Genomic DNA, 27,250 nt, shown 5'->3' on the forward strand with positions numbered 1-27,250 from the left:
ATTGGGCGGTGCTTAGAAACGCAGCTTATTTCTGGCGAAATTGTTCTGTTGGGCGAAATCAGCGTTACTTAGTTCTTCTTTTGACCAACATGTTGAAGTTTAAAAGACCTGATTAAGCAGTACAGTACAACGTAGAACTGCAAAATGCAGAGCGAATTTTTTTTACTTGTTCCGTGCGGCAAATCCTTCATATAGAAAAGTTGTAACAAATAAAAACAGCGATAGTGTATATCATCCTTGTGCGGGCTTCAGGTTATTTAGGCTGGCGCTAACAGAAAAGAAACTCACTATAAAATTACTAGAACATGCGAAAAATCTGAAAGACAAACAAGTCTTTAAGGATTCCGTCGGCTTTTCGCTCCTTAACAGCGACAGCAGCAGGCTATAACAACAGATATAGTCACCTTCTCAGGAACAACTCCTCTGTGATGCGCCAAACGTTACCTGAAACAGCTACAGTATGTTCAGCCGTAGCCTAGTATATAGGTACGCGGATGCCACTGCTCTTTCATTCGGCGGACCGCAGAAAACACCTCCAAAATCGACACACGTGAATATTGCATGACAGCCCAATGATTAGGGTCTTCACGTCAAGCTGGGAACCGCTGCTGGCGCATGAGAGAGTTACCCTATAGCAATGTGGTGCCCGCACTGATGGCACTTAACAGCTATGGCGTTGCGCTGCTGAGCCCGAGGTCGCGGAATCGAATCCCGTCCAGTGCGGCCCTATTACGATGTGGGCGAAATGCAAGAACGCCCTTGTACCATGCATTTGGTGACCATTAAAGGAACCCCAGGCGCCGAAAATTGATGTGAAGTCTCCCGCTACGGCGTCCCTCCTAATCCGATCGTGGTTTCGGCACACCAAGCTGCAGAATGTAATATTTAGTAGTGTGGGAGCCAACGCTGCGATACGAAAATGAATGTTCCCTGGTAACGAGCGTAATGACAAAGATAAGACGGGAGAAACGGATACATAGAAATCACTGATCTCCACATACGCGGCTCGTTAGCAGATTGAGTGACCTCGACTGAAGCTATCCGAAGGAAGCTGCCTTGCCCTAGAACTCGGCTCTTTGCGCTGCAGCGACACTTCGCTTGCACGGGAGCTCGGCTTCTTTTTTGATTGCAGTTATATGGACGTTCCAAGCGCCTTCTGCCGTCGCCATCGCCGTGATGTTCCCGATAATGTTCAAACACGATAACGCTTTCAGCGCGCGCCGCACGCTGTATGTGCGACTGAAAGATTGCGAGGGTCAGCCGACGATCGCGTCTCAAGCTCTCTCGCGCACGAAGGAGTAAGGCGGAACGGAAGCGCGCCGTCTTCTGTCACGCGCAAGGCACGGGGGGGCGGGGGGGGGGGGGGGGGCGAGCCAGGGATTGGGGCGTTATACTCAGGCAGCATCTGCACTTTATCTTGCACTCAGGCAGCAAGGCACTTTATCTTGCAACCGCTCGGCGAGGCAGAAGAAGGGTCACACGCGCGTGCTTCATCCTCAAAGCTATATGCGAGTACGTGTTGTACTGCTAGCTTCGTAGGCGCTGTGTTTTCGAAGTTTAGTTCGCGCTGTAGCCCCGAGAGGCCGCACGAAGGCCAATTCGCTCTCTGCTGCTGCCGTGCTTGCTCAGCCCAGCGTTTTTACAGCGAGTTTCCGCGGTCATTGAGCGACGTGTGTTCATGTCGACCTGTGCGCTCGTGACAGTGTGCTTGTTAATATAATTTCTAATCGAATCTTTGAAAGCTTATACGCCCGATAAGACAAATATGCTTATTTCGTCTACCTGCCTACTATTTAGGTATGACAATGGATGCTTTGCCTTGCCGGCGAAACCGCGTCATTTGTCCCCTCTAAAAATACCTGCCTGTTCTGCAGAAAGCTATGCCAGTAGGCCTAAGGAGAACTTGAATTGGCCATCACCGCGCCGACAGCTTCGCTAACATGAGTGGCGCTGGAAACACTGGCGATTCAGAAAAGACGTTATCTCAGAAAAAAGTTATCACCTACCAAATCAGATTATCGAAAAAGCCCTTATCGGACATTGAAAGACAGCACCACCGCCTAAAGCACCGGAAACGACAAATAAAAATGGTTGCGATCGTAATATTATCCGTCCAAGCACCCTATTAAGTTAAGCGAATACGCCCTGCCCTCGGAACAAAAGCTCGATAACTTGGACAAGCCGCTGATACGATGACGCGTTTCCGCTGACTTCACCTGCGGCTGGCTCGGTGAGTGGTCAAGCGGCATCCACAAAAACAAGTACAGACCTGTCATAGAAATCCCCCTTTAACCAACAAATCTATTCTAGATGGGTACGCGAATGTTTACTATAGTTTAACAAAATACGCACGCGCAAGCTCTTTGCAAGTTTGCGAAATGTGTTAAAACAGTAGTTAAAAGTCGTGCTCATAACAATGCACAAGCCTGCCGAGTCATCGTGGGCGGTTGTACAATACAGCTGAGCTTAGAACACACGCTCAGCACCGACTACAGTTAGACTTAGTTACACGTGCGAAATAGAGTAGGGCACTGAAGAGGAACGATGTCAGGGCCACAGTACACAGCACAAAGCAACATTCGCGGCGCAGGTTACGAGATAAGGCTGTAAAAAAAACAAGAAATATTGCTGCCGGAGGCCATTACACGAACTCTGACAACAAGTATTTAATGAACAACTCAATGGCCGTGAGATTACGAAAAAAGAAAATTAAATGAATAACTATGCAATTTTACATAGTTCGCAAAGCAATGGTACCGATCGCAGTGCATTAACCTACTACAAGTAAGATTTGTACCTTACGGATGGTAAACTTGGCCGTAAATGTACCAATTTTACCAAAATACAAGTGGTGTTTTGGTCCCAAACATATAACTACACAGTTCACTCGATGACCGGAAGCACTCACTGTCACAAGGATGACCTGGCAATAAGCACTTGCAGCTGGAAGTACGCTTGCTTTTCCCAAACTGCGCTACCGGACCCGCCACAATTTCAATTGCGTAACTCTTCCAAACCGACCATGACAGATTTCCTATACCACAGTGCATGGAAAGATGGCGCGCGGAAAGACGGCGCGCCATCAATCACGAACCCTCTTGGCTCGCCCCTATGTACAGATTTTCCGTGGACGCTGGCGACAAGGCAAATAAATGCCTGACAAAGCGCCAGTATGAAATGCCTAACAAAGTTACACTTGTATCATGGAGAAAGAAATTCAACGAGAGGGCACACTCGGTGAAAACTGGCAACAAAAAACACGTCACGCGTAGTGTCAGCAACATCGGTTAGTTGACGCGAGCATGGGAAAAAAATAATGGGAAATGAACTTACAGACAATGTTTTATTTTTTTTTATTCTTTGCCGGTGAAACTAAAATGTTTTTCGCGTAAATGAACTTATACGTCGCGACTTATTTTTCTTGCGTCTCCTGGCAACAAGCTAGCGGCACGCCAGACGCGCCATATGCATGCGTCATTCTCCCGACATACCACCGAAGCGAGCGAAGCCGGCTGCGCATGTGAAGCTCGCCTGCTCGGCGACTCGTCTCTTTTGGATGTAGCCCGTTTGTCGGGCTCCCGGCGTTTTCTTGCCTTCCGTCTGCATTTGGACGCGGCACTGCTGCACTAGTGGACTACAGCAAGGTGAGGAATTCTGTTTGACAGTATCTGCGACGCACTTCAAGCCCATTTAGCCTTACTGCACAAAACTGAGCTTGTACTGTGACGCAGTTATGGAAAAACAGCTCCGCCGCCCAGGCCTAGTAAATTGTAGTTAATTACTCGTACTGGGACATGTTTGCGACGTTTTCTAGGAGCCCAAGCATTATTATAACTTATTTCGGTAGTTTTTGGGCACGCCTGCAGCACCTGGCTTTGTGACAAAAAGCACCTTGGTGGTGTGACGCAGTTTCGCGTGTACTGAATCTTACTGGGACAAGTTTTGGCGCTTTCTCTGACCCCAGAAATTATTGTAAATAATTTCGTTACTTTTTGAGGTACTTTTCAAGCACAGTGGCCGCGCTCGGCGTAGGGACGCAGTCAGTATCGCTTGTACTGAATCTTACTGGGAAAAGCTTGTGACGCATTCTCTGACCCGAAAAGTTATTATAATTCATTTCGGAACATTTTTGGATAATTTTGAGGCATGCATGCCGCGCCTGGGGTCGTGAAGCTGTTAGCAAAAGAGCAAGCCGGCCGTGGTGAGTTAGGTTTGAGTGCACTAAATTTTAGTGGGACAAATTCGTGACGCTTTTTATGACCCTGCAATAACTTATACCTTATTTCGGTACTCACGCTTGTCGAAAACGCGAACAGCGATTGCCAAGATTGACAACACGGGAGTGTGTTGCTTGCGCGGGCAGGACGCGTAAAAGATAACACCAAGAAGCTCAAGACCTTGACATTTCTGTCTTCTGAGCGACTGAAAACCGGCTTTGGACCCACGAATTTGTCTTGAGCCCGACTAGAAGGCATTCTGCGAGAGTTTAACATGGTCTGGCTGAGAGCCTGTGTTGTAGCCACCTCTGCGTACTTGGCATACCAACGCGTCGACTGAGGCAAAGTTCTTTTGGAAACGCGCAGTCACCGGTGTATTTGTGCTCTAAAAGTGCAGGAAATAATGCCCGGCAAAGTGGGGATGCTTGAAAATCAGACATTTTCTTCAGATTATATGGCATTGTTTGGGAAGTCTATTCGCTACGAAATGTATGTAAAAGTGAATTTATTTGTAATGCCGCTCATTCACCACTTACGCGCGTTTCACGTCTACACGCAATATACCTGTTAGGTCAATATAGCAATATGATACGTGCTTGTAATTTAATTTCTTTTCCAGCTGATGGCATCCGGTGGAGCTTCGTACGGCAACGACTGCTACTTACCTGGTGCCACAACTTTGGTTGAATGCACCAGAAGCCCGGAACGAGCATTTATATAGAGCAAAATAAACATTTCATCATTTCAGAAGACGTCTTGCGTTTTATTGATGAAATCGCACGTGACACAGATTCGATGGATGCTTGTAAAGATCGTTCGCAATCATTTTTACTAAATAATAAAACGATTCCGCGCCAAGGCTACGCGTGGTTCAGCAGTAGAAGCGAAAAAAAAAATGGCCAGGCTTAGCTTGGTTAAGCCAAGAATGCGTTGCATATTGTGTTGGGGCCCAGCTTTTCCTCCGGCTGTCGTGACGTCACGTCACGTGGTTGCGCTAAAGGTCAATGGTGGCTGCCCGGCCGCGCCCAAGGGCTGAACTGAGTGATTGCAATATGCAACGTATAAAAATAAATGCCGCGTCATCAGCGTAGCCGGCCTGGCATGTACCAGCTGGCGTTCAAACCGCACGCGCCCAAAACGGGAACGTGTTAATACCATCCCATTGGTGTGCTACAGTCAATTCGGCCGCTGGGCTCTATGGGAGTGTCCACTGTAGTTGAATCTCTTTCTCTATGCTTGTATCCTAGAACTCTTGGTCTACGAAACGTGGCGCTGTGGTCGTGTATGATCGAAGCTGCGCTGGCTCGACAGGATGGGCCACGCGGTCCGCGCGTGCGCCACCGTGCTGACCTGTGTGCGACTCTCCGCAATCGGCGTTACGGAAATCACACACAAGCACTGCGCATGCGCGGGCGCATTCAAGGCAGTGCGACAGCGTCGACCGCGTAACGCTTCCCCGAGTGTCTGCAATTTCTATCTCAATAAAGTAAAGCTGGCAATTTTCATTTCCGAACAATACCTGCGCGATGTCATCAAGTTTTCAAGGTTTGTTGTCACTGTTGATCTGCTGATCACTGAGTTTGATCTTCGCTTCCTGAAAACCCAAATATACAAAAGTCCGAAATTGTCATTTTTCCTAATGGCGCACAGGCAATCGCTGCGTTCCCTATCCACCACACGCAAGCAAAGACATCGAAGGCTATGCGATCTTGAAACAGCATTTGCTTGTCTTCGGAAAACACTAGCTCCCTCATTCTCTTATCATCAGAATTACCGCGTGCTTGCGCTGGTTTTTCAAGAAGCATTCTCGACAACAAAACTGCACAGTCCGGTTCGAACTCAGGCTAAGCGTCCTACGCGTCTACTTTGTTTGCCTCAGATACATCCGCCTATTGTTTTTCAAACAAATAACATTTCTATTTTATGTATGCCTATGCAGAAGGCGTACGCACAGCAAGGACAGAAGGTACCCTTCGCTTTAGAAACAATGGACAGATTGACACGCAGTGTTGACTACCGAGCGGTTTTGACCAAGCCTGAAGGACACGTGAGCAGACATTTTCTTCTGCTGCATCGTCTAAAGCGCAATGCACTGCATTGCGATTTTGCTTGCCACCGCCTGCTTTGGGTTGATAAACGGAAACCGCAATTGTACAAGTAAGTACACTTTCCTGAAGTGGAGTATCTGAAGTGTTGAACATGCATTATACGGCCCATATACCGCATGTAATCGAAACCTCAACTTAATATACTAAAGAGAGATGGTCATGCGGAAGAAGAACTAATTTCATCATAATATACCATTATAAGAAGATATTAGATGCTTTTGGCGTCGCCTATAAACACTGTTGACTGGCGAAGCACCGAAACTACCACTGGGAAAAGTTCATTCCGATCAGATACTTTCATTGTATCGCAGACCCTTTTTTTCTCTCTCTAGCATAATAAAATCATGAATATTTGGTAAACACTGCCTTGAGAAGGAATGCTTTTCGTACAGCCATCTGCATTCTAACAATGCACTTCGCTTCGGCCACAGCGATCTACTTGAGGGATACTTGCTAACAAGGCTAAATCCACGCAGAGGGGCGCTGTTGTCCACATGCGTGCTCACGTGGCTCCTAGAAGATGGGCATCGATATGCTGGCCCATTGGTTAATGCTATTGGTGTCCTGGATGGCGTGTTTTGGAAAGAACATTTGTAGCACTGTTGCTTGTGCTCCCATTTCGTTGCGTGGGTTCCTGTGAATGACGTCACGGCTTACAGTAGGTATAGGCTACTTGTAGAGGCCACCAGCACTACTAAATGACCACACGCACTCTAGTAAGTTCATCAATCTTCGAATGTTTCAGAGCGGCTGACCACTGAGAAGACAGAAAGTACACCACCATCCTGCTGTCGTTGAGGCGTTTGCAGTGCCTGTAATGGTTACTTTGTGGTATAGAGAAATTAGCCGTAAACTTTGCGTATGCGGCCAGACCTTATTCTGTACGAATGCAGGAGTGACAAGGGTGTTTTGTGGCCGCAATATTTATTAGGTGGGGATCGAATATTGCACATGTCGGACGATTCTTGTTGGACTGATTTCCGAAGCCCGATAGTTGGCAATCTTAATCTTCTCTCTCTTCTGGTGGTGATAGCAAAAGCAGGATAACCGGCAGGTAACTTTCCCTTCTTCGATTGTACACGAAGATGTATCATACAGGCAGACGCTTTAGCTCAAGGCCTAACTGGGAGGCCGCCTATTGAAGTGCTTGTAAAGCGCAGAAATTATTTTATGAGACAAGCGCTTAACGTATTTAGAATAATTTTTTGAATTTGAGAGAGAAAGCTAAATTTCTTGAACTGTAGCAAGTGGAGCTTAGATTTAACACCCGGAATGTTTTGCAAATATTGCAGGAATTGGTAATTTTAATAAACGAGAAGAAGTACCAAGTTTGTAACTCGGTAATTCCATGCCAAAAACTGATATCGCTCTTCTGTAAAGTTAATTCAATTGACAATCAAAAGCAGACACATTGAAGGCATTATTTTTCAGCTTACGTCAAATTTTTATGGTACTTACGCTGGTTGCGCAAGAGTACTACCCACAAATTAGTGGTAAAATTCTGAGCTGGGTATATTACTTGAACTTTATACACCATAGATGTGTTCTTATGTGTGGTTTATAGAACTGCTCTATCATTTTTCACTGCTGAGTTGACATTTTACTTCATAGTTTTCCTTAGAGATTTTGCAATGTTTAGCTATTTTTATAGAACGAATAAAGCGGCGCATTTTTGAATTCAGCTTCATAAGGTCACAAGATCGCAACTTTTTATTGCAAGAAAATTAATCCAGTTTTGGTGCAGTGGTGGCCGAAAAAAACACGCGATCTCTTCATCGTCTTGCATTAGATAGAAACCTCTCAGCTAAATCTTACTCTTAAAGCTTAACGATAAGATAAAAATCACCCACAGCAGGAAATACAAAACTACTACTTGATTCGGAATTTTTTATTTGGCGGGCACTACTCACAAGAAAAGCGAAGGGTTTTTCTTTTAAATTACAAAAGTTTTAAGAATCGTTGCTTTAATGATCGCTTCATGGGAAATGGTAGTACTCAAAATTTCAGCTCAAACGAAAGGACACAATGAAGCGCTTGGAATTCTGAAGATAGTATTATGGTTCGACCATAAGCATTCCCATAGTACGAGATGAAATGTACGGGTGTTTCAACAAACTGGACTCGAACTACTTAGGAGTTTCCAAATAGAACAGTGCTTTTCATTGCGTTTGGTCTTAACGAAATGTATAGTGTGATTTCCCAGAGAACTATTTTCGTCTTCCTACAGCAACCTACCTAAAACAACAAACTTGTGCTTTTTGCAGCAGGTAAATTTCTTTAGTTTGGTCACTCAGTTTAAAGAGAAAAAGAACACCCTTGTACATTTTACTAAAGCACGCGCAAATGGGAGCCAATACAAGACCCTCTTTTCCTACTACGATTCTCGGTGCAGCACTGCAGGGACCCGCGACACGGGCTCGCGGTGTTGCTTTCATCGCGGCCTTCACATAACCGACTTTCAATTTAACCGCCATTGTGACGATTCGCAGACTGTGGGCCCGAAAAATGCGGCGACTTGGAAGAACCAGCGGTCGAAAAGGACCAGAAGGACCACTTCTGCAGGCCTTCCCTCACGCCCTCCTGGGAGCTGCAGAAGTCTCGTAGATGTGTTTGCAAGAAAGGCTTCGTCCGGAACTCCTGGGGAGAGTGCATTTCCAAGGCACACTGCTGGCGATGTAAGCTGCGCCAGTACAAGGACTGGCACACGTGCGCGTCTGGTTGCCCGGCGAGATGCGGCGAGCCGTTGGAGAGGTCCTGCCGCAAAAAATGTAAACCGAGATGCGACTGCCCCCCGGGCTTTGTGGTGTAAGTGCGATTTGAAATACAGTGCCATTTGTACGCATCCACGATATGCACTTGATGTGAGGATTGTGGGCCGGTAAACTTCCCGAATAAGCCCCCAGCATCCTGCATGTATACTCATGCGGGCGTGTACGTACGTCATGGAATTGTGAGACATGCATGAAACGCCGTTCTTGTCTTGTGTTGTACCTGCAGTACGCTGATGCGAATTGACTAGATGCATGGACATTTGATCCGCACGCCCAACTGAAAACCGCTTTCAAGAATTTACAACTTGATCCCGTTATTAATGCGTATGTATGGCCTCACATTGCTTGAGATGCACAAATTCCCTCCAAACTTGGTGGCGTAAAGCAATTTTAGTTACAGTGTACTTTGTACTAATCTACAATATTTGCTGGCTAGGGTTCTCTCCTAAATGATAACCCTCTTGAAGATCGCAAAACACCGTCAATGTGCTAGCTTAACACCTAGTGTCTGGTATTCCTTCTGACTCACAGGATTTTAGGAAAAGAAATTTTCTCCTGGGTTTGTCCAGTCGATTGATTTCACTTACAGTATATTGTAGAGATCTACAATGTACGTATTTCATGCGCGTAGTGAGTTTAATACTACCTTGAAGAAGCCCGATCCTGTTCAAGGTACGTATGTAGTTAGTACTGCCTGAGATTAAATGTTTATGTACGTCTGCGAAGACTGAATTCCAAGACAAATCAATAAATACAACTCTATATGTCTTTCCGCTTCCTAATTATGTGTGAGGTGCATCTTGGTTGAGCAAATGTTCAACAGGGAGCAGCGATGTGAAGCACCATTACACGAAAGCCTAATGTGTTCCATGTAGTGATGAAAAACGAAACTTCTAGGCATGCTGTTTAAACATAAAGAGACGGTGGCATAAATTACGATGCGAATCGGTACATTTACCAAGTTACTAGAGATATAGAACCAGTCAAGGTGGGCAGGTCATGTAATGTATGGAGCTGATAACCATTAGTCTATCAGGAAAAGGAGCGGGTGCCAAGGGATACAGTCGTTACAAGCAAATTTGATGGTGAAATGTCGACGTTTATTATTATTATTATTATTTTTATTATACGCCGACAGCTGTACGGCTGTATATTTTTTTTCGTCACATCATTTTTGTGTGTGTTGTGTATGGGTAAAACGGGTACAAATGAAGTTGTAGTTTTACTGAGGTTGTTAGGAATAACAGCGAAGGCATTTCCCAACACGCGTCCTAATTTGTGCACCAATAAAAAACATGCAGCCGAATAAAGATGCAGCAGAAGTAAAATAGCAGTCGCTGTGTAATATTATTCCGTGCTCACGGAAATTTATGCCTAGTTGCGGAGATGTACTTGTGGGAAGCGGGAACTTCTTTCTGAATTGCAGCCTTCGAAAAGTCGGCTGTGGTCCAAGGCACGTAAAACTCAAGATGCTCATGGACTATGCATGTCTATGCAGATTTGATTGTTAATGTGACCATACTTCATAAAATTTCCCTTCTTTTATTGCATAGTTAGTTCCTATGTTTCTACCTTTTTTTTTGTTCTGTATCAAAACAAACTCACCTCTTAGCTCTTGTGAAATTAACAGTACTGTTAACATTGAAAAATATGCGAAGAGTGTTCGAGCAGCTTGATCGTGTAACACTCGCAGATATTTAAAATACTTCTTTACAATTCCCTGCCCTCTGACAAATAGTTATACGTTCCTAAAACCATCTTTAGACTCTCACACTGCAACATTTGTCTAGGCTGAATATTATGATATCATTCACATCGCAGCGGAAAATGAAATCTACATCATGCCTGATTGCACTGCCTTTGGTTCCTCGTTTCAAAGTCATCTGGCACGAAAAATATCCTTGACGCGCCTACTTGTTTACTTTTTGGAGCAGACGGTTGATCACCCACTAGCAACGCATGTATCATGAACGCTTTCTTGGTTAAATTTTTGATTTGTGGAAACGTGCCCGTATGAGAGTAAGTATAGCGACATTAGCACGTATCCAGCCTTCCATAAATTGGTACTTCTTCTGCTGGTATGTAAGTTTCTGCAAGCGGATTGCGAATAATCAATTTGCGTATGCTATTTTATACGACAGACGCGTGAATGTGACCCTGCAGGAAACGTTAAAAGAAGCGTAACATGTGCAGTAGAGCTTCAGCAGTTTTTAAGGAAGGCAGACCACGAGGGACTTGTCAGGCGAACTACTAAAACTTGTCACTGAGCACAGCGAAGACAACAGAAGTAGACTAGCTCGCATTCTTTCCTGCGTGTCTCGCTTTGTAACGCTTCAATGCATAGTTAAAGGAAACCAATAAATGTACAAGAAAGTTAGGTTGTCATTACAAGCGCACGAACGAGACGAAAGCTAAGTGTGAGACACACTCGAAATGGCTTTATTTCTTCATTCTTTACCACAGAACATCACGAGCATTTGTCGCACTCATTGGTTCACCTGGAACTCCTTTCGTTCTGCGTGGTGCAGAAGCGTTCAGCTTCGAGTGCGAATGGTGTAATTGTAAAAATTTGAAAATATTTGTTGTTCGGAATTTACACTCATTCCCTGTTTAAATGCTATGCCATACAAACAAATGTAACATGTTGAAGCTGCAGACCATTCGTGATGCATGGCTGTTCTATGGCACTGTCCACGTGTCTTAGGCCTTCTTAGCCTTCTTTCAAGCTGAACTGTACCTGTTTCGTGACTTCTAGATGAAGCGGTGGCGTGTAATGCCAGTGCGTAAAGCTTCTGTCTCTGCAATATACGTTGCCAAGCTTTTTTTGGCTTTCTTGCGACACATACATCAACGAAGCTTTGAAATCTACATGGTGGATGTGGATATCTCGCAGAGTGTGAATGCATCCATGCCTGCGTGTGCGCTCCTGCTTTTTTTCAGCGAATCTGTATATGGCTAGCTAATTAGTCCGTCCGTCTGTCGCCTGTGTGCTGAAAACACCTCCGGCGCAGCCGCATGCGCATGCGCCAAGAAAAGAGAAAGAGAGGCGCGTGATTGGCTGCGCCAGTATTGACGTCATTGCTCTTCGTTGCAGCAGAGCGCGCGCGCAACAGTTTAGTACCAGAGTATGCAGCAGAGTGCGGGTGCTGCAGCTCGGGCACAAGAACAGGCTCGCGCAGCCGAGCGAAAGCAGCAACGGCGTACTGAGGATCCTGCAGCCTACCAAGTCATCGTTTAATCAACCATCGGGATTCATCAACCGGGGCCGCACGTTTCAGCGTTGCTAGTTATTCATCCGTACGGAGTGCTTGGGCGGTGATTTTTATTTTGTTATCAACGCTGCTAGCAGCAGCAATACACCTGGCGGTCAACGACACGCGACTATCAAAAGCCCGTTGCCTATGCACTCAGTTTTTCTACATCACTTAATAAACATTTGCTCCCCGACCGACGAGAAACTTCCGCCAATTAATTGCTCGCATTTATTCTTGCTTTTTCCTCTTTCTGCGCAGACACCCAAAGTTCCGCAGCAAGTGTGTCAAGGCGGATACGTGTCCGCCGAGATGTCCACTCAACTCGTCATTCAAGCCCTGCGTCTCAAACTGCGAGCCAAAGTGCAACGGAAAGCCACCCGAGAGATGTGTCAACCGTTGCGACACGGGCGGCTGCGTCTGCAACAGAGGATACGCCTATTTCATTAGAAACCACCAAAAGATATGTGTGCTTGAGTCGGCGTGTGCCTTGTACGCTCCCCCACCACTGTCTTTCACGTCGAAAGAAATCGAGTCCGCGGGTCAAGAAGGCTTTCGTGGCCCCGCGAACCGCCCGGGTGGTGCAGGAAGACGCAGAGGAGGAACGCGTTCGCGCGGTGATGCAACAGGTCCAGACGAAAATCTTTCGTTAGGTATCCCACGGCCTGGCCCCACAGCTGTCGGTTTGCGCTTAGGCAGTGCTCACCCAGGTGGTATGCCAGGATTAGGCGGGGCTGCTCACGGTGAAAGTGAAGAAGCCGGACATCTGCCTTTCCCCAGAGAGCCTGTAGCGGCGCCTCCACATATATTCCGAGCACACACACAGCCGCCACGTCCCGGTGGTCTTCTTCCAGCTGGTACCAACCGACAGCCAATACGCAATTTCTCAGTTCCAAGGAATGGCGCTAATACAAACTCACTTGGTACAGCCTCACGCGCTGGTTTAGGATCTGTCGGAGCTGGTCTCGGTGTATTAGGAGCCGGGGGCTCGCTTTCACGTGGTACAGAAAGACATGGTGGGGCAGGCATTGGAATTCATCCATTAGGTATGCCTTCAAATGATGCATCAAGACATGGCGGGACTAGTGGTCATGAACGTTCAGAAAGTGCACGCCCACCTGTTCATACAGGACCTGGCGGCCTAGGTGTCGGTATAGAGGGGGAGGGCTTATTGTCATCTAGTGCTGAAAATCCAGAGGAAACTCTCGGATTAGGTACGACACCACGTGGTCCCGCTGGTATAAATTTGCGCTCAGAGGATGGTCACCCAAACGGTAGGCTGGGACTAGGCGGTGCCGGTGTTGAGGAAAGCGAAGAAAGTGCACCTTTTGCTGGTGGGCCTGGGGCGGTTCTTCCAGATGTCTTCAGAACGCATGCGCAGCCACGAGGTACCGGGGGCCACTTCCCAAGTTTAACAGGCGTAAACCCGTCCCATGGTGCCTCATTTGGTGCCATAGGACCACGTGGTAGTGATGTAGATATTGAAGTATTCGGTACACCACCGGGTAGGGGTTTAGGACATGTGGAAAATGACATAGAAAGATTAGCAGAAGTAGGCAGGCGGTCAGGTGCTTTCGGACGAGGGGGTGACGGCATTGGATTTCCGCCATCGGGCACGCCATCACCCGTTTCCCGAAGCTTTAGGAGGAGCAGTGAAGAGAGCGACGAGCGCGCACAGCCATCTGTTTCAAATGTACCTGACGGATCTAGTGTCGGTTTAGAAAGGGTGGGTACATCCTCAAATAGTAGCGAAAGCCACCGTTGGGGCAGCACAGAATCAAATTTAGCGGGAAATCATTCATTAGATATCTCAAGAAACGAAACGGGTGGTGCCGGTGCGGGCAGTGAGGGTTCGACCCTGGGTGGTCCGGAAGAACTTGGCGGGCCAAATAGTGGAGAAAGCGAAGAAACTGCAAGTATACGTAGCAGCGTTAGGCTAGGAGGGGCCACTGTAGGCATTGGTACAGGGTATGACAGAGTGCGTGGTTTCAACTGGGATCACCCGTATGGCACAGGAACAGATTCATTTGGTACTCCAGTACTTGGTAGGGAGCGATATGGCATTGGCGCTGTGGGTAGAGGCTCCATTGGTGCTGGTTCACACGGCATTCTGCGGTATCGTGGCGCCGGTGTTGGAATGCATGAAGCGGGTACACCATCAGAATATGCAGCTGAATATGGTCGACCTGGATTCCCATTTTATCCACCTGGGACAATTACGCCCGACTCAGCAGATCTTGACGAAATCAGACTTGATGATAGCGGGGAATATATACGCCCATCTCTTTCTATGGAGTCTCGCATGGGTCGCATGCTCGTGGGACATGGAAGTAGACGATTGACTCCTATTGAAGGACATTTCCCCGCTGGTCTGGGATTGCATATGGCAGCTAGACTCCCATATGAGAGTGCGTCATTTGGTCGGGATGGAGTTGGTATAAATTCAGAGGTTTCTTCAAGAATCCATAGACAGTCGGTTAATGCTGGGAGCAGTGTCGGAATACATCGAGAAGATGGTTCCTCGAGCCCTATCGCGCGATACGGTGGCAGTAGTTTGGAAATCAACCCATTTGGTTTTGCCACACCAGGTCGCGCAACATATGGTGGGGAAGAGTTTGAGTTCAGCCAAGGGGATGCAGTCTCCCGTGCTACGACAGGATATGATCGGGAGAGGCTACTGCCTACAGGAACCCCTGCTCTAGCAAGACATATACATTCTGGTTTTCGATTTCTGCCAAGGACTGACACCTCAGGCATTAGAGCGAGGATGAATGTGCCTCAGTTAATGCCTGACCCCCGCGATTCACCGTTACGCGCTACAGCAACACTAAGTGATAACCGCCCGGGCCTTTACCATAGTAGGACGCTCCCGCGTGGTGCCTCTGGATACCATGGAGCACTGCCACACTTTCAGACAGGGGGTGCCTACATACCTCGAAACGCCGAATATGAGCTGGCCAGTGTGAGCGTGGCTGCATAATGTACGCACTCGGCTAAGCGAGCAGCAATTTCTCCACTCGTTAGTAAATATTATCGAGGTGTCGCCAGATTCGCTACCACTCAGAGCTGACTGGTAGCCATCCTGACTAGGGTGCGCTTGCCGCACTTCTGAATACAGGCGCTAGAAGTATTCACATCACGTATTATGCCAGCTTACCAATAAATTTGAATCGCTGCTTGTATTTGAATTGCAAACCTTTTCTCTGCTTTGCTGGCAACATATAATCTGTGCTGACTCTCTCAATAAGAAGAACTTGCAAACAGTTGAAGACAAGATGTGCCTTGGAGTGGAAAAATATTAAATAAACGTAACTGTGGGATGACCTCAAGTTGAACAGGTCCAAAGTGCATAGTAAAAATTTAAGCCGTAATGAACGCATACATAAAATATCAACATCGAAACAATTGTGCGATGGTTGTCAATTGGACCAGTCCAGCGCTATATGTGTAACGAATTTTGATTTGTAAAAGAAACTACAGACAACCTTCAGACACTACAAAGGCTGGGGGCTCTTTTTCGTGAATGGAAATAAAACGTCACACTAGGCGTAATGGATAGTCAGTGAACAGTGGTTAAATAACTAATATGTAGGCCGCCTACAGCCCTGCCCGGGCCTGACTTTCCGCGCCGGGCCCGCTTTATAAAGCCCGCACCCGGCCCCGGCCCGTGGTTTCAAGACCGGGCCAGCTCAGGGGCCGTGTTACTAAGCCCGGGCCCAGTCAGGGCAGGGGTGTTCAGTACTAAGCTTAGCAAGGGCCCGCGTGTACATGACCAGACCCGGCATGTAAGTAGAAAAATATATATAATTTTTTACTTACAGATTGTACCGTATGTGTCAGCCTCATCTTCTCGGGGTATAGTCAGCTGGAGTGTGTGAGCACTAAATGACTGAACGTTTTGTTTCTCTCACAGAAGCATCAGTAATTTATGTGGCCCATTGCCCATGCTCGTATTTTTCCGCCGGTGCACGCGCATTTACCTTCACCGTACGATGTGATCCTATGAGGTCCGTCAGTATACCAATATATATATATATATATATATATATATATATATATATATATATATATATATATATATATATATAAATAAACGCTCAATTAGAAAGAGACACCCGTTGGGTTAGCGCTACAATATTATGATTGTACCGAGAGTTGTACAAGTGCACAAGGCCTTGGTCCGTGGCCTTCGTTGTCCTGTGTTGTTTGTTCGCGTTGTTGTGGCAAAGTGCATCTGGCATGCTGCTGAAATAAGACAACTTTACCATACCACATCAGCATTATGCATATTAGATATGGAATTCGAAGATATTGTTTAGTTTTAAGGTAGTATAGCATGTACTTTTTATAATATGCACGCCTAACCTACAGAACTGTTGTAGATACGTGGCGAAAAATAATATTCTAACGTGTACACATCTTTTTCTGTAATAACATCTTCTCTTCTTAGGCCATATTGTTTCCGGAAGGAGAAATGAAGAAATGAGCATAGAATAAATAACATTGGCAGCAATTTTTTGAATAATAACAAATTCCGCACATATCTAGGTATCTAGCCTAATGGGAGTAGATGTCTTTCTAGCCACATTAGGTAGCTTGGTGTAGTTGCTTACCAATCACGTTATTTTCTACATTAGAAGAAAGTGTTTATTGACGAAGCTGAATTATTCCTTCCGCCTATGTGCAGAAAGAAGTAAGGTACATGTATATAACGCCAGCAGGTGTCCTACCTTATTTCCAGAAAACTCAACCTTTGGGATCTGCAAAGCTGACTGCTCACCTATCTATTCTCGACGCTCGGAAAGAAATTGCGTCTCAATAAGTGGATACCCTGGACGTGTGTGTGAAAGCGGCTACGGTATGGGTGATTAAAAGAGCGTCTGCGTCCCTTGGGTCAAGTATCCCAACTCCGCTGTAGAACAAACGCCTTTTACCCCTCTCTCAACGTGGCGTTTCAAGTGGGGTAACTGTTTCTTGCATATACGAACTTTTTTTATTTTTTTTAGTTGTCATTCATTCGGGGTAGGGTACACTAGTTCTCTCTCCTCCCGAGGGAGTAGAAGCAGTAGAGTAATTTAAATATGTGGCAAGAGAGTAACTGTTGTAAACGCAGCTGTGACAGGGTTGTTTCACCATGTCGCCATTGGCTCAAATTCAGTAGTGTAGCTTTATTATTGTCTAGAGGGTCCCCTAATGTTTTTGTTCAGGCGTACTGAATTTTGTGGGCGAAAATAAATAACTAAAACAAGAATACATCACCTCATTGAGTCGCTTTCACCGCTGCTTTTTTGTTAGGATAGGGCCATTGAAAGCAACGTTCGAGATCAGTGATGTGGAATTTTAAAGGAATATAATTATACCTGCTATTTAACAAATACGCTGTTATTCTATACTGGCCATTTTCCAGGCAACATTGACTGCTACGCCCCCAGGCTTTATCCAACTTTATCCGTAAATTTCATTTCCCAATGTTGCAATGAGAGGCCGTCAAATTTACAGATATTTCCTGTAAATTACAGACGTCGCTGAATTCATTTCATGGTGCTGCAATAACAGGCCGTACCATTCCGTGCAATGCCTGTGAAAAATACTGCGTTCTGTGATTTAATTTCACGGCACCACACTATGAAGCCGGCACATTTTACAAAAAATTTTGTTCGTTCTTTAAGTTCTCGAGCATTGCTATTAAATAAAGCACCTTGCTTGAATTGTTATTCATCATTATTAGAGCATTCTGGTTACTGAAGAAGAGTTCTTTAATAGCCTTTCTGATTACTACTTAATTTGCAGCTTAATAACCATATATGCTATCTGATGGAAGAAAATTTCACAGCAGCTTGAAAAAGATTTCAGTCTATAAGACCAAGAGCAACTTCTGATGCCCACACAAAAGTATATTAGCCATGATTTGAAGTATACCAGAAATTATTGTAGTCAAGAAGTAGGAGAAGCAGCAGTCTAGCACATAGCTAGAACACATATTGAGCAAGTACAATTATCAGGTGTGTGTCTCAAGTACACGAAAAGGACCAAAATTGATTGGCAAACTAAGTCCGCAAATAAGTTTAGAACAAAATGTGATGTGCATATTTATACACTGGAACTACTTAGCACAAAAAGCTCGCGCCTATTGGTCTTTCATGACCACAATTAAGATTTTCAGGGCACCTTAATACACAAAAAATTGCGCAGGCACTTTAGCAGGTAGGCGCTAGGTACCAGCTTCAATGATAACCACGAACTATCAAATTATTCTGGAAAGCTGGCAAAACACATTAGTATCCGCAAAAATGATCCTGGCATATAATGTGCTGAATAAACAACAAGGTAGAAAGTGAATGGTTCCTTGCACAAGACGATTCGCTAGTAACGCTAAAGAAGTACATTCGAGGTTATATTTGGAACATTGATAAAGTCCATGCTGGGCAAGTCGAGGAACATTGAGCTGTGGGGTAAAATTTAGGAGAGCACAAGTTCTAGAGGATAAAAAATTTTAGCACAATGTGCTCTAACTAGCCCACAGTTCACTTTGATACTGACCTTCAACAAAAGGTGTTTTTGGTTCAAAAATATATCACAGCAAAGTATCCCAGACTGCTCCCATGATCCGATGGGCAAGGCTTACGAACTTTTTCGTTCACGGTGTAATTCTCGCTGATTTCGTGACATAACCAGCATTAATTCTGATAAATGCTTTCGAAGGAGGCAAACCAAATGTAGGAACGAAATTACAAGACATAGTTTTCAATCTTGTGAGTTCTCATGCAATAACGCAAAATATAATCTTTCGCATAGCAAGCACAATGAAAGAGAACAATGTGCATGCAGCGTGTAAAACGCTTCATTGCTAAGGGACAGACAGTTGATGCTATGAAAATTTCACTGACCTTGTTGTTGATAGACATCATTACGCTGAAATGTTGCTAAAAGCATAAGGAATGATCTAGTTTACTTACCAATGCAGTGTTTGGATTTCTCATAGCAGGAGCAAAATTAGTAGTTTCCTTCAGGTAAATAAAATTTCAAATCGTTTTGGGTTGTCGAGGTCTAGCCAATTTACCAGTATTGTACAAACCTCATCGAACATGTTCAATTCCAAGCAAATGAATTCTTGAATTTACATTTCTGTAGATGCAAAAGATATGACAAATCAATGCAGCATAGGTTCGCGAAAGCAGGGAGCAAAGTGCGAGACATTTTTTTATAGAACTGCTCTCGTTACCGAAATGACGTTAATATCCCCCAACTGTGTCTGCCTGAAACCTGCAAATTTTCATGATGGTCCTTCCGCGTGACATGACCGACTTATAACGAAGTGAACCCAATGCATTTATGGCATCTGTGTACGTGGTTAAAAGTCAAACGAGACATTGTTTAACGAAATTATTGCGCAACCAGTGAAAACATTCTGCACAGGCTTGAAACAAATAAACCGTTCTTCTTTAGCTTACTCGCAGACACTCACGTAATTATTGTGCACGTGCGAACAGCGAGAGTTCCAGTCGACGTTTGCGCGATATGCACAGCTGTCGAAGGGTGACGGAGGGCCAAATGGATTCATAGAAACAATGAATTGTTGGCCGTTGTATAAGACTGCGAACCATAAGAAGGAAATCAAAGGTGCGTTACTTTCCCACAAAGCGTGCCTGATCTCTGGAGCAGACATGATGTGTGGTGCCTTCATTTTGTTTGTGATCACTAGCGTAGTCTTCATAACTATTCACCAGGTCTGTAATTCACACGTTTCCTAAGCATACTTTGCGGCCTCTGGCAGTATTTCTGTTCGGCACAACATACGCGTGTGGTTCGTCTGTCACTCTTTATGTTGCATCTGTACTTCAGCCGCAGATGTTTGGGCATCTTGGCTTGCATCATGCAAGACCCCATATTTCTGACTGTGCTTACCGCATGGTGCAACGTAATGATTAGGAAATAAAACCATCCTCCTTAACTTCCCCGCTTTGCTGCCAGCAGATATGTGCACCACCGTATCAAATTTTAAAAATTGTTGGCTGCACATCAGGCCCAACATAGCGTTTGTTTGTTATTTATCTTCGTAAGAAAAATGGCTGTTGAAGTATTGTTTGTCAAAGCTCGTTGTAACTATGCGAGCGCCCTACAGATACCTTTCCCGTGTGCGCTTCTTTTTGTAATGTGAGGACGGTATTTCCTGGTTTTTGCTTCTTTTTAACCAAAGTGGTGCAAATGGAAAGTGAAAGGCGTGTTTGTTGGCCTTGGTACTAAGAATTTAATGCTGTAAACACACTTCAACGACACATTTTGTCTTTTCTACCAGTGTAATTGTGCATACGGCACCCTTTGTCTTTCCTGCAGAAGCCACCATCTCAATAATTGAAAACAAATGGCCAGCAGGCGTCCAGAACAATATCTGTAAACCTATAACTATAAGATATGCTAAGTACATCACGTTGTTTTCACAGTCACACTGCACAGAAGACTTACCAGATTACTTGGAAGGAGATACTAATGTTTCAGACTACATGAAAGGTAACACCATACTCTCTTGTAAATTACTGTCCTATCTCATTAACTAGTTCTGCCTGCAAAATTTTTGAAATATTTATGCTCTGTTAATATTATTGCGATGTAGAAAAAGACATGCAGACAAGAGACGCTGACAAAGAAGTGTTGTTGTGGCTGGGACACCTTGCTAGCCATCTTTTAGTGTCAGCTGGTATCATCAGCTTTCGCCTTGCATAAGCTACATTCGTGCTGGTCCCAACATTTTGGTGGATGTGTGGGGTACCAACACGGAGCTCCGCAGCGGTCACCGCGTGAGCCCTGACACAATGATCGACGGCCGAAGCGCCTCGCAACAATATAAACGTAAACTGTGCCAGCTTTTGTATTTCTATCACACACACATCCTTTTATCAGCACATTTATGTAACCTCAGGCTTACCACAGAGGTTCTGGCTGCATCCATTTCTTTTATTGGGATAGTGAATGTATGCATACTCCAGGAGACTTATCACTGGCGCCCTTATGCTCTGGTAATGGACACACACACACACACACACACACACACACACACACACACACACACACACACACACACACACACATATATATATATATATATATACGATATTTATGTGTTTTCAGCCAAGTTCTTGGTGGGTGCGAGCCCGATCATTATGCTCCCGAGTAGAGGAGGAGGAGGAGGCACTTTATTATTACAGAAGTCGTTGCGCGGGTTATTCCTGGGTGGTTCCCTCTGACAGGGCTCCGCTGGCGATCGCGGCTCGCCGGGCCTGGTCGAGGGTCGCCAGTTGGCTTCCCGAGTAGAGCAGGCGTTTCGTACCTACCAGGACGCTGTTCATTCCACTCAGGAGTTGCCTTGCATTGGGCGTGGCGCCAGTATGTGGCAGCCGCGTGTAGTTTGCACACCCTTCGAGGAGTCGTTCCTGTTGTTCCTAATACCTATTATTGGTGATTGGCCAGAAAACTGGTAATCGGTGTATTCGTTGCTGTTGCCCATACAATTCATGGCTCGTGCCCACTGTGGGAGATTGAGCAAGAAATTGTTCAATTGTTCCTATTCGCAATCACAAATTAACTTTCAGGAATGCTGTCAAGTACTGCTGAGAGTTGAAACTTCAAGTTAAACTAACCTATACTCGGATAATCAATATTGGTTAATTGAAAACCACACACAAATTAAATGAAGGAATATTAATCTGGCCATTCCGTTCGACAGAACAATGAATTGCAGGACAGCAGAGCAAACATCTCTTAGCTCGATCCCAGAGTAGACGGCCCAATTGATAGGGTCCACGCGAAACGTTAATTTTTGATATTGCTCTCAGTACATCGTCATTCGGCAGGTAGTGCTGCTTTCTAATTTATATGAACAATTTACCTATAAAAATACTGCGTATATTCGCATGTGGGCCAATTCTTCTCTCATGTGCTGCACAATTAATCATGCGTTCTCCACGACAATAAAACAATTTGCAAGAATGATGTAACGGGAGATTAAGGAGCCTGAATGACGATAAAGACAGTCTTGAGTCATTGTCCCACAGCCGTTGCCCGCTAAATTTTACTTGTTCAGTCGCAAATGTTGCATTGTAATCGGATCAGTCATATATCACCATGACATTATCGCATGCCGACCTCCGTGTAGAAATGCTTTAGGAGCAGAGGCGTTTGTCTGGCGGTGTAGCCTTTAGCTTCTGCTCCCGCTCCTGTAACTAAGCAGGTCAAATATGCCAAAACTGAACCTGTTGCTGCAGCTTGTGGAGGTCTAACGGTCTAATTTTGTGATGGTGCTTTCTCCCTATTTGTAGTGGGCCAGTTTGTTTTGCAGAGGACTTTTTGAGGCTAGCGTTAAGAAATTACTCCCTGCGGGTGATTCCTGAGGCTTCCTGGCTGTGCTCGAGGCCACCGTGCTCCTAAATTCTTGGGACTACTACGCTCGCCTCAATTTACTGCGCTTGCGTTCCCTAAGGAAACGGACAAGTTCCGCGGTGGTCGAAGGGGCTGGGTATACCTCCGCCTCGCTCCGCGAATCTCTTCAAGCAGTTTCGGGACCCTACGTGTCATACGCTGGGGTCCCATAGCCGAGGAGAGCGTGAAATTTTCGGCAACATTTGCAAGCTTGTTGATCTTGTGGCTTCTGCTTAGTACATGTTTGACTTTTATTCATTTAATCTACTATGTCACAGCGACCTTTCTCAAAAGCGATTCTGGCCGCTCGGATCACAAAGGTACTACCGAGCTATGCCTCTCTATACGCCGAGCAAGAAGCTAAATAGCGCACGTCTTGTTCTTCCTTGAACGCTTCACCGAAGCTTTATGATCTCTATTAATTTGACTCCCATCGCGCCATTGTTGGCGCGACGCATGCATGATCGTGTAGTGCCACATTTATGTACACAATAATACCCAAGTAAGGCACGAGGCCACTGTGGTTGCAAAGATATAGACCATAATAGTATAACATGTCTTCATTACATGCATTTCTAGCAAGGGACCTCCTCAGATGGAACTGAAAGACGGTTCACGTAAGAAAACGCTGGCGTGGATATCATTTGTCTGACAAAAGCTCTCGGTTCCATAAATTTTTTTGAAGACAATGCCTTCCTCAGTGAGTTACCACCGCTTTTACTTACTGGGTATCTGCGTTTCTGGCCTTGTTCGTGGGTCGATGCGCAAGGTAGTACGGTTGAAAAATGTAGGCAATTCCTGTGTGTTTGCGCATTGTAGAAATGTGGGCCGTTTCCGTGCGTAGGTAAAGCCTAAAAATGTTGGCCGATCCCGAAGAGAGTAAAGTAAAAAAATTTTGCCATTCCAATGCTCCTTATATATTCCTTACGAGATGTGTGGTGTGCAGTGACTCTGCTGCATCCTCATCGTCAACTCTCTGAGGAAGCCAATGGACTGATGGACTTCAACTAGAGGTTTAATTGCCTTCTCTGTCTTTCTTTTTCACGTTTGATTTCATCATTTGCAGGACATCGCACTGCTTTCAAACATATTTCTACGCACCGGTCACTAGTCTGCACGACTCGCCCAAACTACCACCCTTTAAGCTTCATGCTTCCTTCAAGCAGCAGCATACTCGAACGGCCTTCTATCTAAAACTGCTGTTTTCCCAAGCCCATTTGCCGCTGCTGAAGTCGTTTTGATGGACATTTTATAAAAAACATTCACAAGCAGCACCTGTTCCTATTATTTTATTTTATTGTCAGTCTTCTGTATTATATCTGTTCAAATGTGAGCTTGGAAACATAATGTGAATTAGCTATGTCAGAAAGCTTCTGTGTTCGCAGTCTGTCTTGTGTTTTTTTTTTTTCAAGTACTAGTCCACACCCACATTTATTTATTTACCAAGCTATTCCACGAGTCACATTCTGTTTTGTTCCAATAATACAGAAAATTATTTTTGCCATTGATAGGAAAATATTTCACGTCCTATTTTGTCATATATGTTTTCATTATGCATCCAGTACCAATCCAACCAAATGAGTGCTTCCGTAACTTTGCCGCAAGAATAGAAGAATGCAGGTCTTCCTGAAGCGAACACCTAGTAACGGCCTTGTGTGGTATACATTAACCAGGATTCCCTGGTCATCTATTTGCCATTAGCCGGGATAAAGTTCATACAATACATTCGCAGTCGTACAAGTTCTGATCTTGTAGAAAACACATTAAAAAGTTTATAAGTGTTCACAATATAATGCATTTATTGCGTGCTAAACCCTAGGTGGAACGTCGCGTATGATTTACATTCTGCCCACGAGCTGCACCAGGAAAAAGTGTCAAGTAAACCCTTTGCGCAGATCTTCCGGTAACCTGCTCTGCGAGAGAAATACTTGTGGAGAAAGCTCAACGAGAGAGCAAGCTTTGCCGGCCAGAACTCACACACCCAATAAAGGTCCAAGAGCTGAGGCTCTGCATCTGTAAGCCAGGTTATGTGCGGAATGCCTGGGACAAATGCATCTACGAGCACGAATGTCAAAGGTGTAAAGCTTTGCGCAACGAGGACTACAACGACTTTTGCGTTTGCGCCTACAAATGCGACAAGCCGGTGAATATCCGGTGCCAGGGTGGATGCAAGAGTGGTTGCGACTGCGCTCCGGGATTCTCAAGGTGCGTGAAATATTTTGTGGCAAAATATCAGCACATTTTCGCGTTTAGTCCGCGAATTACCTTCGTGACGGTCGCATGAGTAGATCTAAATTTGGGCAATGATCTACTTCGGCTGTCACCGCCCTTTTTATTCGTAAAAGAATACAAAAGCATACTCACAGACAGCAGAATTACAATCTAGAGCAAAAGCATTAAACCAGAGTAGGTAACATTGAAAGGCACCTTGCACATTCTTCGTACATATCTAAAATAAAACAAAAATAGATATATTTTGTCGATACAATTCATGCTTCGGAGATAGGTGATTCTATTGAAGACCTGCTAGCCTTGAGTATGGTTATAAATATCGTGTGCAGTCAGAATCACAGACTAAATATCTCACTTTTATGTGTAGAAGTTGAGTTGACAGCATTGCCAATGCGTCCTATAAGGTGGCGGGCACCTATCTTTTGGAAAGCGCCTGCAATTTTCTTTTTCCCCAATACGCTAGCCAGTTGATCTGTGACTTCACTTTCTTGGTGGCGCGTCATGGCTATAACCTTTTCACCCATCATTTACAGGGACAACAACGACAAGTGCGTGCCAATCAGCGAGTGCCCTCCAATATGTCCAGCAAACTCAACATTTGAGCTCTGCAAATCCGGCTGCGAGCCTTTGTGCCGCCTTCCTCCCCCGAAAAAAGATTGCGTGCCCTCGTGCAACAAAGGAAACTGCATCTGCGAAGACGGCCATGCAATGGAAGCTGGTGTGTGCTTTCCTTGGAAGCACTGTCCCAAACAATAAATACGTTCACATTAAGCCATGCAACATAAAAGTAAACCGCTGAGCCTCGGTAAATTCATAACCAGGCAGAAAAATGACGCTTACTCGTGTGCTAAAAATTTTAAGGGACGATATCTGTGTGAACCTATGATGACATCAAAGGACCAACGGCAAACATTCATCTTGCCTGTAACTGATACTTATGTTTCATTTTGTGACAACCACTGAAATATAGGCGAAAACACCACAGATGTTAGGTCCCACCGCTCAGTTTGCATACAGCTCATCCACTTGTTGACATGGGGATATAATGGCCACCGCATCCCATAACATGATACTCACCACTCTGCAACGTATACCTTGCCGCGGGCTGTATTCTTTTACTCGCACAACATCGGTACCAGGTGGCTGCGGCGTTACTATCACCTGAGGGCCTCACGCTGTTATCCAAATTTGGCAGTGCGGGTCGTGGCTGTCCGTAATGTCACGTTGTATATCACGGGTGCTCCAAACAATCTAGAGTTAGCTCGAGCCAGCTCCAGTTTTCTTATACAAACACATGCAAACCACAAGACAGCTCTTACCCTCCAACCACCCAATAGTTTTAAATGAAGTTTGTTGCATATTGGAGTGGAACCGAATTTCTACCTACTAACAACGTTTAGTTAGAGCTAAATATTTTTTCGAAGTTTGAGCAAATTGATATGAAAAGATGTCGAACACTACAGTGTCCAAATGAGCAACTGTTCACCAGAAATAGTCACCATTTTGTCAAACACGGGTGTTTGAACAAACTAAGCGAAGAAATTTAGTATACGAATTGTTAAAATTAGTACAATAATTATGAACCTTATGCACTTCGCCCACTTACAAAGTTTTAGCATATCTCTTAACAATTTACATTACATCAATTTGTGACTCAGAGAAATTGTAATATATGCTGTTAATTGAGATAAATTTTTATGGTTAGGTAACGATACATCTAGTTTATGTCTCTGCCTACTTGAACTTTGTGATTATCAGAAATTATAGCAAATAAATTTACAACCTAAACAAACATCTATTTCTTGTGGATCTTATATTGTTATGTATTCATTTAAACACCACAAAAGGCACCAAAATCGGTGCTGTGGATATTGACAAGTACTCTTTCTCTCTGCTTATCTATTTAGACAGAACATCCCTGGGTAACGCTTCCTTTAGGTTACGGTGAAAGGATACAATGGCGATAAAGGAGGGTGAGGTGTGGATGACATTGCGGGAAAACACACGGCCACTGAAGAACTTCTGTAGAGTACTAGTGCCTGAAAATACAATACCAGAAGCAGTTTATTGTGTGTGGCCAAAATGCCGAAGCTCCACGTTCGCATAAATGAAGTTCTGGCATTGGTCCAGCGTTTCCCTTATTAATACCCCCCCCCCCCCCCCCCCCGTCATGATGATAACAGTTGCGAGCTGTTCTGATATGATCAGTGTTGGCTCAACATTTTTTCTCTAACTGTGGACTCTGTTTAGAGAGCAGG

At 44.9% G+C, this 27,250-nt stretch overlaps 1 protein-coding gene and 3 long non-coding RNA genes across 4 annotated transcripts; 3 read left to right on the plus strand and 1 right to left on the minus strand.

Moving 5' to 3' along the window:
- The first annotated feature begins 3,487 nt into the window (after nucleotides 1-3,487).
- Nucleotides 3,488-4,969, plus strand: LOC126544722 (uncharacterized). Its single transcript, XR_007602214.3, has 2 exons — nucleotides 3,488-3,644; nucleotides 4,837-4,969. It is a non-coding gene; the product is annotated as an uncharacterized lncRNA (long non-coding RNA).
- Nucleotides 4,970-6,266: 1,297 nt separating this feature from the next.
- LOC126544696 (uncharacterized) lies at nucleotides 6,267-15,676 on the plus strand. Its single transcript, XM_050192149.3, has 3 exons — nucleotides 6,267-6,374; nucleotides 8,815-9,130; nucleotides 12,609-15,676. The coding sequence occupies exons 1-3, from the start codon at nucleotides 6,305-6,307 to the stop codon at nucleotides 15,325-15,327; spliced, it is 3,105 nt and encodes a 1,034-aa protein (XP_050048106.1). The 5' UTR covers nucleotides 6,267-6,304; the 3' UTR covers nucleotides 15,328-15,676.
- Nucleotides 15,677-19,303: 3,627 nt separating this feature from the next.
- On the minus strand, nucleotides 19,304-19,738 carry LOC129387949 (uncharacterized). Its single transcript, XR_008615093.1, has 2 exons — nucleotides 19,570-19,738; nucleotides 19,304-19,472 (listed from the first exon to the last, which is right to left on the minus strand). It is a non-coding gene; the product is annotated as an uncharacterized lncRNA (long non-coding RNA).
- Nucleotides 19,739-19,977: 239 nt separating this feature from the next.
- On the plus strand, nucleotides 19,978-25,763 carry LOC129388087 (uncharacterized). Its single transcript, XR_011890637.1, has 4 exons — nucleotides 19,978-20,074; nucleotides 20,789-20,855; nucleotides 24,656-24,965; nucleotides 25,526-25,763. It is a non-coding gene; the product is annotated as an uncharacterized lncRNA (long non-coding RNA).
- Nucleotides 25,764-27,250: the final 1,487 nt, after the last annotated feature.

Source organism: Dermacentor andersoni, chromosome 10, assembly GCF_023375885.2.
Source record: "Dermacentor andersoni chromosome 10, qqDerAnde1_hic_scaffold, whole genome shotgun sequence".
Taxonomy (NCBI): Eukaryota; Metazoa; Arthropoda; class Arachnida; order Ixodida; family Ixodidae; genus Dermacentor; species Dermacentor andersoni.

Excerpts from the sequence above, each read along its gene's own strand:
- LOC126544696 (XM_050192149.3), top strand. The coding sequence starts at position 6,305 with ATGCACTGCATTGCGATTTTGCTTGCCACCGCCTGCTTTGGGTTGATA. Across the intron at positions 6,375-8,814 it reads CGGAAACCGCAATTGTACAA|ACTGTGGGCCCGAAAAATGC; the intron begins GTAAGTACACTT and ends GACGATTCGCAG. Across the intron at positions 9,131-12,608 it reads TGCCCCCCGGGCTTTGTGGT|ACACCCAAAGTTCCGCAGCA; the intron begins GTAAGTGCGATT and ends CTTTCTGCGCAG.